At 39.6% G+C, this 13,462-nt stretch overlaps 1 protein-coding gene across 7 annotated transcripts in view; it reads left to right on the top strand.

Annotated features, from left to right (window-relative positions):
• The window catches only part of ankib1a (ankyrin repeat and IBR domain containing 1a), a 393,960-nt gene extending 380,723 nt beyond the window's left edge, over nucleotides 1–13,237 (top strand). For 5 of the 7 annotated variants that reach the window (XM_051936157.1, XM_051936159.1, XM_051936158.1 and 2 more), the window contains 2 exons: nucleotides 5,132–5,265; nucleotides 10,085–13,237. In XM_051936157.1, coding sequence (XP_051792117.1) covers nucleotides 5,132–5,265; nucleotides 10,085–10,849 — 899 coding nt within the window. In that variant the 3' untranslated portion in view covers nucleotides 10,850–13,237. The remainder of the gene's footprint in view (nucleotides 1–5,131; nucleotides 5,266–10,084) is intronic. The other 2 variants (XM_051936161.1, XM_051936160.1) reach the window with 1 other exon arrangement.
• Nucleotides 13,238–13,462: the final 225 nt, after the last annotated feature.

Raw genomic sequence — 13,462 nt, 5'->3', positions numbered from 1 at the left:
GACCTCATTTGAAGGCAAAGATAATCAGAACTGTTACATAACAATAATAAATGCAAAGAGAACAACAGATAGTTATTTCAGATAAGGAAGGTAGCAATACTCACTGATCATAGTGCTGGAGAGTGGCGACATGTTGCACATTGATTAGGACATACAAGTAAGAATTTTACTGTACTCCTTACATGTGATCTATTTGAATATATGAACTTCTGTTGACTCCTGAAATGAAGCATTGCCACATTTGCTGTTCTGACAGGAATCCTGAGCTAAAAAACTTGGACTGGGAGAACTTTTAAGATGTGTTTCCTAACTGGAGACAAAACTTTGATACATCATTTTGGTTCAGAGCCCCAACAATAATTAAACAATAGTGATTCTGCAAACCCAAAGAAATCTAAGGATCATCTCATTGCCAGCTAGATCATTTGCACTATTCTTTATGATTATAGGGGTTTAGTGCATATTGATAACATGCTTCAAAAGACATACAGTGACTGGTCTGTGTTATGCTGATTTGCTTTGGCATTTGCAGCAGTCATTCAGGCAAAAGCTCTGAGAAAACGTATTAGCCATTCCCCTTCGGCATCACAACAGGGAACCTACTCACACTACACTGGCTGTGAAGACCCATTCAAGGAGATGCCTACATGTCCTCGTCTCCAGACCTGTCCCTTGTAACTGCTATCTGCCCCCCAGTCAGAAAGGCAACCTCTATAGGGCTTTTGATGCCAATAATGAAAAATGAAGACATACAGTAGTTACACACGCAAGACAAAATGTTTTATCCAAGTGACACAGGAAAGCTTTCTGAACAGTATAAGAAGTGTATTAGTGCTCACTGGGATGATGCTCAAAAATAAAAACATGCTCAGTTTTCCTAATGTTTCTCTTAAGAGGTCAAGTTCAAAAGTTTTACCCCCATGTACTTTATGCAATAAAGACTGATTGATTGATGAATCAGCTCAGCAAGAAGAAGCCCTGTTTGTACAGTTGTCATCATAGTATTGGATGCGCTAGTATGCTGACAGAACAGAATTGGTCTCATGCAGAAACACTCCGAAAGATCAGGAAGAGGAGAAGGATGGCAGTTGTAACAGCTCGACACCAAAGGAGCTGACTTGTAAACTTTGTTTCATTCCACTTTACTGATCTCTCCCAGTTCTCCGGTTGTAAAGAAGTAAGCAGTTGTGCTAGTTGTATTGTTACTGTATGTACTTATAAAACACTGTAGGGTGGCACGGTGATATATAAAACAAAGGTGCTTTACTTAACTCCTTGATAATAATAAGTGACAAAGGCTTCAAATTAAACAGTAATACTTCCATTTTAAGATCAGGGACAACAGAATATCATGATAGTTGGAATTTCATCCACCTTAATAAAAGGACAAGTATCTGTGTTGTGGGTATTTGTATCTGTGTGTCTGTTTGGTTGCCAGGATTAGGAAAAAAAATAAAAATAGGCAAAACATATAGAAGAATGGTCAGAAAATCAAAAAATAGTATAAAAAAAAAAAAAAAAATACCAATAAGTGTTGTGACGGGTGGCTATGGCCATTACCTGGCCAGGATTCCAACTGTATGGAAGGACCAGGGGAGAGAGCATTGGCAAGGCAATACCTTCACCGGGATGCTAGAGGACAGCTCTCCTGGGCAGCTGTGGCACCATGGATTCCTGCAGGGTATGCTGGGAGTTGGAGTTTGGCACAGCCCTGTTGGGTTCCATGGGGGCCGCCAGGGGGAGCTGCAGAGCCCTATAGTGGACTTACGCCATACCTGGGAGTGATTCCAGGTAATACTGATGAGCCGCCTGGAACACTCCCAGGACCTGAATAAAAAGAGCTGCATCACTCCATTCGGAGAGCCAGAGTCGGGAGGAGGTGGACGAAGCTTACTGGGAGAGGAGTGAAGGCGGCAGACTGAGAACGAGAGAGGAAAGGGCTGTGTTTTCTTATTGGTGCTGTGTGTGTGCTGGACAGTATTGGTGTTTGCCTGTCTGTGTTGGGTAGGGTGGCTGGTACGCCCCTGGTGGTCCACAAGGTCTAAAAATAAGAAAATTGGGCTTATCAGCCTATTGCATTGTCCAACATTATACGCCAGCTACAACAGTTTATCCTTGGATTGTGTTCTTTATTGATGCAGAACAGACTCTAGACATACATATTCATTATATAATCATGGCAGAAATAATCAGATGACAGCAATATGGTGCAAAAAGACGTGTATTTAACATGTTTATAAAGATAACTTCCATACCCAACAAATAGTATTTATACATAGAGAAGCCAATGAAACCATACAGTCATCACAGCCAGTTCATCAGTAGGAATGCTCACAATCATACATCCATCTGGCAGATATGTTCGGCGGCATGGAGGCAGCTTCTACTTTGTGATGGGTCCTTGTCATTATAAACACTCACATATTGACATATTCATGGAATCTGTTATGAACCTTGCCAGGTATGCGCAGCTGCCATCAGAGCCATCTATGTTATTTTTGGACTATGCCCAAATAAAACCATCCCCTGTTCTCATGGCTTCTGCAGACAGTAGCTGTTGGTCACTCTGGCCATATATTGATTTGGCAAATGTCAGCATTTTAAAATAGCCTGCCTGGTTTGTTTCTACCCATCATCCTGGCCAGTTTCACCTGATCATCTTGTGTGTGTGTGGCTTTAACTTTGGAATAAACTTCACACATTACAGTGTCACACTTCAAACTTATTACTACAAACAGTGTGGTTGTGACTTTCTTCCACCTGCTGAGGCCACATGAACGAGGTTTATAGCTGTAATGTTAGCAGTTGACAACTTCACATGGTGGGCAATGTATTAGTGAAAAATAACAATAAATTGTCGTGTATGTCAGAAAACCAAAGGCCTTACACGACTAGGCTAGAGTCACTAAACCAGCCCAATATGAAAGTGACCACCAACACCACCGCATTTTCCCTTGCAAAACACATTGACTGTAAGAGGGGTCATTTCAACGAGGGACATTGAGAGGAAGTGGCAAAAATGGGCAGCTCTGTCCAAAGAAGAAAGGCCACCATGAAGTAAAGGGATTTGGGGGTGTTTTATTATACCAGACAACCCATGAATCATATAAAAAAAACATGGTCTGCATTGATTACTTAGATTTCAACCCATCTTCGACAGGTGACACAACTAGTTTTTAATAATACATTCTGCCCAAGATGAGGAGCCTATAAAAGATTATCACACTACCATATATGAAATTCTAACACTGAAGTAGCAAGAAAAAAAATGAAAGAACATGCCAAAGGTTTTGTATCAACAGAGAGCAGTGCAACGGAAAACTTCAGTGCCAGAGGAGTACAGGAAAGAGTACTAAACCTTGGTGGACTCACAGTTCTTGAGTAAAGCACATGTCTGACATTCCAAGGACTAAAGGCCAAGTCTCCTGAATTTGGACACAACTAGCAGTGAAGTACAGAGTCATAGAACCTGCGTCACATATGGTGCTACAATCCACAAATGTACATTTTGTGTATACAGTATATGTTCCTTAGTGTCCAGAGTAATTTCCAGGGCCATTTCATTTAAAAGCCATTAGCGGGCGCTCTTTTGTTGTTGTTGTTGTTGGCTGATGGCAGTCCATTCTTACATAATCAGTGCTTTGAGTTTGTCAGAATTTGTGGGCTTTTGTTTGTCCACCTGACTCTTGAGGACTGACCACAAGTTCTCAATGGGATTAAGGTCTGGGGAGCTTCCTGTGCCATAGACCCAAAATTTCAATGTTGTGTTCCCCAAGCCACTTAGTTCTCACTTTTGCCTTATGGCACGGTGCTCCATCATGCTGGAAAAGGCATTGTTTGTCACCAAACTGTTCTTAGATGGTTGGGAGAAGTTGCCCAGAAGTGAGCCCACTCCCTTGGCTGAGAAGCAACCCCACACATGAATGGTCTCAGGATGCTTTACAGTTGGCATGACATAGGACTGATGGTAGAGCTCACCTTTTCTTCTCCGGACAGTCTTTTTTCCAGATGCCCCAATCAGAAATGGTATTCATCAGAGATAATGACTTTACCCCAGTCCTCAGCTGTCCAATCCCTGCACCTTTTGCAGAATATCAGTCTGTCCCTGATGTTTTTCTTGGAGAGAAGTGGCTTCTTTGCTGCCCTTCTTGACACCAGGCTATCCTCCAAAAGTCTTCGTCTCACTGTGCGTACAGATGCACACACACCTGCCTGCTTCAATTCCTGAGCAAGCTCTGCACTGGTGGTGCTCCGATTACCGCAGCTGAATCAACTTTAGGAGATGGTCCTGGCACTTGCAGGACTTTCTTGGGCACCCTGAAGCCTTCTTCACAACAATGAAGCCTCTCTTTTCCAACTCAGTCAGCATGACAGAGTGATCTCCAGGCTTGTCCTCATCAACACACTCACTTGTGTTAATAAGAAGATCACTGAAATGATGTCAGCAGGTCCTTGTGTGGCAGAGTTGAAATGATGTGGAAATGGATTTCTTGGGATTAAGTTCATTTTCTTGGCAAAGAGGGAATTTGCAATCATCTGATCACTCCTCATAACATTCTGGAGTATATGCAAATTACCATCATAAAAACTGAGGCAGCAAAATTTGTGAAAATTATTGTTTGTGTCATTCTCAAAACCTTTGCCCACGACTGTTGTATGCAGTAATTGTGGATTAAGACAGAATCAAACTTGGTGCAAGTCACAGACTGGTTGGACTGAGTGGCAGGGATGACTTGACGTCACACAGGAGTGAGCTGCAACTGCCCCAACTCGCCAAGAAGATGTAAATGAAGTCTGCAACTGAAATTTGCTGGAAAAGTCGTGTAGTGTATATAGCCTTTAGTTGAAGATCAGACAACATTTCTCATGAGTAGTTAATGCACAATTTCAGACAAATCCAAAAGGTTCACAAACCAGCTGACCATAGCGCACGTGTCACCAGTTTGCATGTTTGCTTTTGTCATAATTAGATCACTTTTTTTTTCTGTTGACATATTTGTGACAGAGTAGCCACATGAAGCCTACAGAAGTCATAATATTTAAGCTATTGACATGCTTGTTCAGTTTGATGGACACCTTTAACTTGCATGATTATACCGATGTTGTGACTAATATGTTACTCTTCAAACAGAGACCCAAGAGGGAGGTAGCAGTCGGAGACATGGCACTTCCATGGTGAGTTCAGCTTCTATGAGTATTCTGCAAAGCTCTTCGCTTCATGACTATACTACTGTCAGTCGCTCTGAAAACCAGGACTCTCTTCAGGTATCTGTCTTCCTCCAGTGTTCCTTCTTTTCCTATTTTCTTGATTTCCTGCATGTACTCTTTACTGTACATAATATCCTGGATGTTTTATGTTGTTTTTGTTAGCTTTAATGCAGAAAAATAGAAATGTTGCTTATGAAAAGTAAAAGATAATATTTCCACCTTAAAAAATAGACCAGGTTAGGGTGGCTTCAGGGATTTGTACACACATCCCAGGAAGAAGAAAGTGCACATTTTCTAGTGACAACCAAGTGGGAGGATGATAACAATGGCTGTGAAGGTGCACAGTGTAGGATTGTCCTAAAGCCATTTTTATAGACACAGTATTAAGGTTCTGCCCATCAAGTTCCTAAAAATTTGGGTAGTTAATAAAGCATAGTCTGCAGAAACTGTTCAGCATGGCACACTTAGTAGCATTTCAGTTACATCATATTGGATCTGATACACTTTTCAGCTGGCCTTCCTTGTCATCTCTATGGACTTTGATTTTTTTCCCCCGACAGTCCAGAGACTGTTCCCCATTTGAATAAGTCTGATTCGTGTTTAAGGTTGAGTCTAGACTCTCTGCAACTTTGTACTGGTAAAGCAAGTTCAAACTTTGAGGCAGTTTGGATCTAATCACCCTCCTGAAGTTAGGTCTAATATCATTAAGGACAAAATATTTTAGAACACATAAATATCTATTAAAATCATAAATTGACATTATATCTGTAACAAAGTGCTAAACCTAAACATAGGTATTTTAAGTGAGAGTAGGCCATGTAGTCCATACTGGTTTGTTGTGTATTATCCAAGACTGGTTCCAGTCTAATAGTTGTGGTGCCGATACCCTCCCAAAAACAAGCATAGTGATTGTAGGGAAAATGCTATCAGTGGATCTATTTTCTTAAATTTTGCAGCCAAATAGTTAAACTTCAAATTCTTTGTGCTTCATTGTCAATGTTTTGTAACTGCATGCATTTTGGGAAACTAAAACAATCTAAATTATTTAGTTAATTTGATGAAAACTTGCCCAGTTCCTTTGGCACTGTGTGGTGATAGTGACAGCTGTAAAAGTAAGGCACCAGTCACTTATAAGCACTGTTGATATAATGCGTTAAAAGTAACATGTGTTACATAGTCAGATTAATTTTGAAAGTGGCAAGTAACCAAATCCAACACTTAATTTTATTGAGGTAAAAATGTCTGCGTTACATAGAAAAAAGAAATTCACATACTGTATGTGTTACTGGAAGCTTCCCAACATGCCAAAAAAATATATATATATATACAGTGCATCCGGAAAGTATTCACAGCGCATCATTTTTTCCACATTTTGTTGTTGCAGCTTTATTCCAAAATGGATTAAATTCATTTTTTTTCCTCAGAATTCTACACACAACACCCCATAATGACAACGTGAAAAAAGTTTGAGATTTTTGCAAATTTATTAAAAATAAAAAAAATTGAGAAAGCACATGTACATAAGTATTCATAGCCTTTCCCGTGAAGCTCAAAATTGAGCTCGGGCGCATCCTGTTTCCCCTGATCATCCTTGAGATGTTTCTGCAGCTTAATTGGAGTCCACCTGTGGTAAATTCAGTTGATTGGACATGATTTGGAAAGACACACACCTGTCTATATAAGGTCCCACAGTTGACAGTTCATGTCAGAGCACAAACCAAGCATGAAGTCAAAGGAATTGTCTGTAGACCTCCGAGACAGGATTGTCTCAAGGGACAAATCTGGGGAAGGTTACAGAAAAATTTCTGCTGCTTTGAAGGTCCCAATGAGCACAGTGGCCTCCATCATCCGTAAGTGGAAGAAGTTCGAAACCACCAGGACTCTTCCTAGAGCTGGCCGGCCATCTAAACTGAGCGATCGGGGGAGAAGGGCCTTAGTCAAGGAGGTGACCAAGAACCTGATGGTCACTCTGTCAGAGCTCCAGATGTCCTCTGTGGAGAGAGGAGAACCTTCCAGAAGGACAACCATCTCTGCAGCAATCCACCAATCAGGCCTGTATGGTAGAGTGGCCAGATGGAAGTCACACCTTAGTAAAAGGCACATGGCAGCCCGCCTGGAGTTTGCCAAAAGGCACCTGAAGGACTCTCAAGACCATGAGAAAAAAAATTCTCTGGTCTGATGAGACAAAGATTGAACTCTTTGGTGTGAATGCCAGGCATCACATTTGAAGGAAACCAGGCACCGCTCATCACCAGGCCAATACCATCCCTACAGTGAAGCATGGTGGTGGCAGATGTTTTTCAGCGGCAGGGACTGGGAGACTAGTCAGGATAAAGGGAAAGATGACTGCAGAAATGTACAGAGACATCCTGGATGAAAACCTGCTCCAGAGCGCTCTTGACCTCAGACTGGGGCGACGGTTCATCTTTCAGCAGGACAACGACCCTAAGCACACAGCCAAGATATCAAAGGAGTGGCTTCAGGACAACTCTGTGAATGTCCTTGAGTGGCCCAGCCAGAGCCCAGACTTGAATCTGATTGAACATCTCTGGAGAGATCTTTAAAATGGCTGTGCACCGACGCTTCCCATCCAACCTGATGGAGCTTGAGAGGTGCTGCAAAGAGGAATGGGCGAAATTGGCCAAGGATAGGTGTGCCAAGCTTGTGGCATCATATTCAAAAAGACTTGAGGCTGTAATTGCTGCCAAAGGTGCATCGACAAAGTATTGAGCACAGGCTGTGAATACTTATGGACATGTGATTTCTCAGTTTTTTTTACTTGTAATAAATTTGCAAAAACCTCAAGTAAACTTTTTTCATGTTGTCATTATGGGGTGTTGTGTGCAGAATTCTGAGGAAAAAAATTAATTTAATCCATTTTGGAATAAGGCTGTAACATAACAAAATGTGGAAAAAGTGATGCGCTGTGAATACTTTCTGGATGCACTGTATATGAGTATATGCAGTGTGTGTGTATATATATATATGTGTGTGTGTGCGTGTGTTTATGTTTCACATAGAAGAATTGCATTTATTTAATAAAATCGTGAATGCGTGTGCTGTAGCCATCTGATGACAACTAGTGATGAAGAGGGTTAAACATGTATGTAATGTGCAATCAAGTGAAAATGAGTGAACAAAAGGTATAACTATACATTTAATCCTGCATGTGCTGTGGGGTAAATTTAATCCACCCAGTTTAGGGTCACAAGGAGCCACTGATCATCACAGCACCACTGGGTTGGTTGTAAGACAAGAAGCAAACATTGGGGGGCACTACAACAGTTGTTTGGAGGGCTGAACAGCCAAGCAGAAAAGAGTGTGCTACCTGCCATTCAGTACCAGAAACCTGTGAATAAAGAGTGAGTTTAGTTTTTAGGCAACTGTCTGCTGTAGATATTTTACATCTGGTGGCGCAGCAGCCAGTGTTCATACCACTAAGTTTTGGGGATCACTTGGGAGATGGAAAAAGTGGATGGATGTTATTTACTTAACAGCACAAGAAGAACTAAATGTATTTATAAACACAAGAAAATTATTATGTTTGGTTGCATTTCTGGTCAGTTTCATACAGGTTCATATATGGGCTTAGGATTTAATAACAAATGCTGACCAGTTATATGTGCAGTTTTTCATAGAAGGGAAGAAAAATTAACACAGCAGTAACACACGGTTTGTAACGCATTACATTTTATAATAAGTAACTATATAACATTGTTACTTTTCTGTGAATAATGAGTAATATAACTTTTAAAAGTAACATTCCCCAACACTGCTTATAAGTTATGTAATTTGTGCTTTTTATTATACATGAAAAGTTTATTTGTGATGGAAATTTACATAAGCCTCTCAATTTCAATGCGTTTAATTGATGTGATGAATGGTGCAATATCAGGAAGTCACTGTTTCTTCAGTGTACACAAAAAGAATATTGGACTTGCACAGTTGTAACTTTGTGTGGCCAGGGGAGCTCTGCACCAGAGCACTCACTGAAGGAGGCCCGGCAGTCGACCACGGAGCCGCTGCGCTGTTCAGATGATCAGCAGTAACTCTGTAAGAACTTAAGCTTCTCTGCACTGTTTGGGAAAGATTTCTGCTGAAGTTCTATTTAGAAGATGTCAAATAAATAGCATTATTAAAATATTTCTCTAATGGGATAAACTTAAAGACGAAGCGGATCCTTTGAGAAAATTATTTCTTGTGTAAATGTATATTTTAATTTTAAACACTTTTTATATTAAATGACTCCTTTCTATAAACCCAGCCATCTCATTGATCACACAGTAAGTATACCTCAAAGGGCCAAAGAAAATAAGAAAGAAATGTTCCTAAAACATGTTATGCTTTGTATTGTAATTTAATATGATAACAAGGCCATTCCAGAGTTTTGAACTCAGGCCTAAAAATGACATAGGGTGTCTCAGAAGCCATTGTTTTAATTTTTCCAGAAATAAATAATAAATTTAAGATAATTTGCTGTGAATGCTTATATTGCACCAGAGTTATACGTAACATTTTCCTTTTTATTTCTGGTTAACAAGCCTGTAAGGTTAGCGGAGGCTATAGACCTCATTTGTGCAACTAAACAAATTGTACAGTTCTGACTGACAGATGCACATGCAGCAAAGAACAAATCTGAACTACTTTTTCTTTAGGAGATTCCTCTGACTTTTCATCAATCATGTTTTATTTATCCAAGAAAATGGCTTGCTTGAGATGGTTCATCCCTTTGTAACTCAGAAGGGGTTTAATGGAGTTTTTTTGCCCAATAATTTGAAGGAGCTTGCCCTATCATTACTTATTCCTTCATTGTTTTAGAAGCAATAACACTGGTTAATTTTAGGAAATGTTTCTAACAAAATGTGTCTTTGTGCAGGCTCTGAGCTCCTTGGATGAAGATGACCCAAATATTCTTCTAGCCATCCAGCTTTCATTGCAAGAGTCTGGACTGGCAATGGCTGGCGATACCCAAGAGTTCCTTAACAATGAAGCTTCACTGGGTGCAATTGGCACATCTTTGCCTTCTAGACTTAACACAGCCCCACAGAGTATGGAGATTCCCAGAGCATCTCTTAGTAGTTCAGAGCTGCTGGAACTTGGCGACAGTCTTATGAGATTAGGCCTCAGTGACAAATCCCTATTGCCACTGATCGTTTTGAGAAACATGTGTTCTTTTGGTGATGCTACAGGAGGAGTCCTGTCCTCTTCCAGCGACACTGATTCTGCAAGCCATGACCCATCGATGAATGCAAACCTGTTAGGCAACATCATGGCTTGGTTTCATGATATGAACCCTCAGAGTATAGCACTCATTCCCACCGCACCCTCTGAAACAGACTTGGACTCTCAGCAGCTAAGCACTTCAGAGGAGCTGCAGTCTTGCAGGACAGAAGAAGCAGCCCAGCAAGAGCAGCATGTACACTTTGAGAGTCCAAGTGGTGGAGAAGGAAACCAGGCCATGGAATCAGAGGAACGCACCTTCCAGGAGAGAGCTGCTGTCCAGGATCCCCTGCAAGAAAGCATGGAGCAACACTGTAGTGGAGAACTGGGTCATTCAGGCAGGTCAGAATGTGACTCAGCCCCTGAATCACAAATTGTTAGTACGACATCTGAATGGGATGAACAGGTTCACTTAGTCTGACCATGCTGCGGAGGTAGCTCACCTTCAAATGGTAACCAGTTTGATTTGGCCATTTAGCAGCAGTGGCAGTCACTAAAAATGGAAAACAAAAGGCATACCAATTAACAATTAAAATTATTTCCTGTTGGTGGCTTTATAAAGAGTTTTTTTTCTCCTACTTCTTTGCAAAGTAGGGAGATAAGCGATTTTGCTGACACTTCAGAAATCCCTGGAGCAGTAAATCAATAAACGTTGTTGACGTAAACCATGATGACAACACCTCTAACACTCTGGGGACAAAAAGAGATCCACGACACGATGAAGAAAAACACTAGGGAAGGAGCCAACTGTAGGCCTGTTCATCGACATTACAGACAACTGTAGCAGAACGTCTGAAAATCGAGAAGTCCAACAGATTAGAGTTGACGAAGAGCACTTTTACGGATTGATTTTTAAAGCGTCGAATTTAAAGATTGTTGCTCTGGCTACTGTTAAATGTAAAGGTGATAAAAAAAAATTCAGATAATTTTGTTTTTTCTTTATTTGTCTCTGATCATAACCCCAAGCTTCACATCTTACCATTTTTTTTTTTTGTAGGTGTTGTTTTTTTTTTTATTATTTAATAATGCCAACATTATCAAATAACGGTTTGGCAGAAAGGTACAAGGCTGGACAGGAGCAATTGCTGATTCTAAGTTTGAAGTACAATCAAAAAGCTGGATTGCTGACATTTATATAAACAATAAATCTGCCTATTTTATACCAAAAGGTGCCAAACTGTAATCATCTAAAGCATTTCATTTGGTTTATTAAATGTAAATTGTGCCTGTGTTGTTGCAAACCAATCAGACTACACTGTTTTGATTTATTAAACCGTTTTTTAAATGAATATATAGAACGAATTTTTGTTGGCAGATACAAACTGTACTGTCAGCCGTGTTTATTCAAAGCTGCTGATTCCAAGCGAAACAGAAATGGGCAGCATGAGGTGCACTATGAAACAACAGACACTTTACTGGAAGTGCAATCATTTTCTTTTTTTCTTTTCTATCTGTTTCCTTTCCTTACTTTGCAAGTATTTGAAGCACTATTACATGCCAGAGACCATTTGAAAACAGCAGCTTCAGCAGCCCTGCAATACAAAGTGATTCTCTGTTGTTCGAGCGAGCTGCAGTGCTAACTAACGTCAAGGCGGTCAATCAGCCCAGATCCATTGCTGTGCCTTTTTTCTAGCCCCAATTTATTTATCGCCATGCATCATGACCTATTTCCAGTTCTGCATGTCCTAACTTAGAACGATATTAAGATATCAAAACCAGAACTAAATGAGTGAATTTTCAAATGGCATATTTTTATTTGTATTGGGTTCTTTTTACATTGAAAGAATTGATTAGGCCATTCGAACTTATTTTTTTATGCATTGACAATATAACAGTTTTTACATGAATGTAGTTAAATGCATTGTGTTCATTGTTGGTTAACATTGTAACATTTGAGTTTTTCAGTTCAGTTTTCGTTAATATTTTTTTTTTGGTTAGGCATAATTTGGGTTTTTCGAGTGAGACATGCACAGTCTGAAGGAAAAATGGCAAAAGAAATACATTTGTTCAAATAAGTAGATTAGGAGAATATTGTTTCGATATGTTACTGAGATTTAAGTGTTAGACCACTAGAAAGGCATGATGTGCTTTTGGATATTGTCTCATGCTGAACGATAACTGACAATTGATATTCCCTAATATCTTATTAACCACTGTCATTTTAAAAATGTATTTAGACAGTAAGAATTTGATTCGATTTTTACTTGTAATTATTTCAATAAAATGAACACCCTGAGAGTCCTCTCAGTTCAATTTGGTTTTATTCTAAATTATTGTCTAACATTTCTTAACTAATTGTAATTTATCGCGGAGAAAAGTTACAGTTAAAATAAAAAAAGATCTGTATTACATTGAAACGTGTCTTGCAAAGTACAGATGTGTAAGATTGCTGTATATGAAGTTAAGTAAACTTTGTGGGATTTATGCTTTGTAAACCATTGTTTGAGTTGTGGAGTTCAGCCATTGTCTACTTCTGTGTAGCAGTTTGCTGTGCATGAAAAAATGGGTTATATGACATAAAATTTGTATTTTCTTGGTACAGAATTTAAGAACAAATTAAGAAAAGAACAGAACTGTCAAGGCAAATGACTTTAAAAAATTGGCACGCCTATTTTGTATCCCAGTTAAATTTTATATTGTAAAAAAAACAAAACAAACAAACTTAACCTTGAAACGCTGTTTGCACTTTCATAATCAATACTTGATACATTCCCGGATTTATATATGGAAATAAGTAATGTTTGATGTCTGGCCAATTGATGAAAGTATCAGTTAAGTTTTACTGTTAATAAAAACTGTGTAAAACTTGCTTTGACTTGGCATTTCATCGCTCCTTTTGCTCATGTCATTTCTTTTTCCTGAGAGATATTTGTTCTATTAAATATACACTAAAGTTCTTATTGGATGGAAGGGTATGGGACTTTCAACTCCGACGTCCTTTCTCTGGTGGATTTTCAGCACACAATCACCCGCAACTGGGAATGGAACTGTTGTCAAATTCATTTTCTTGCCATTGAACTCAGAATGCTGTATA

Source organism: Erpetoichthys calabaricus, chromosome 13, assembly GCF_900747795.2.
Source record: "Erpetoichthys calabaricus chromosome 13, fErpCal1.3, whole genome shotgun sequence".
Lineage (NCBI taxonomy): Eukaryota > Metazoa > Chordata > Cladistia > Polypteriformes > Polypteridae > Erpetoichthys > Erpetoichthys calabaricus.
Note: the sequence above shows the minus strand (reverse complement) of the source record. Positions and strands in the feature narration are given on the sequence as shown.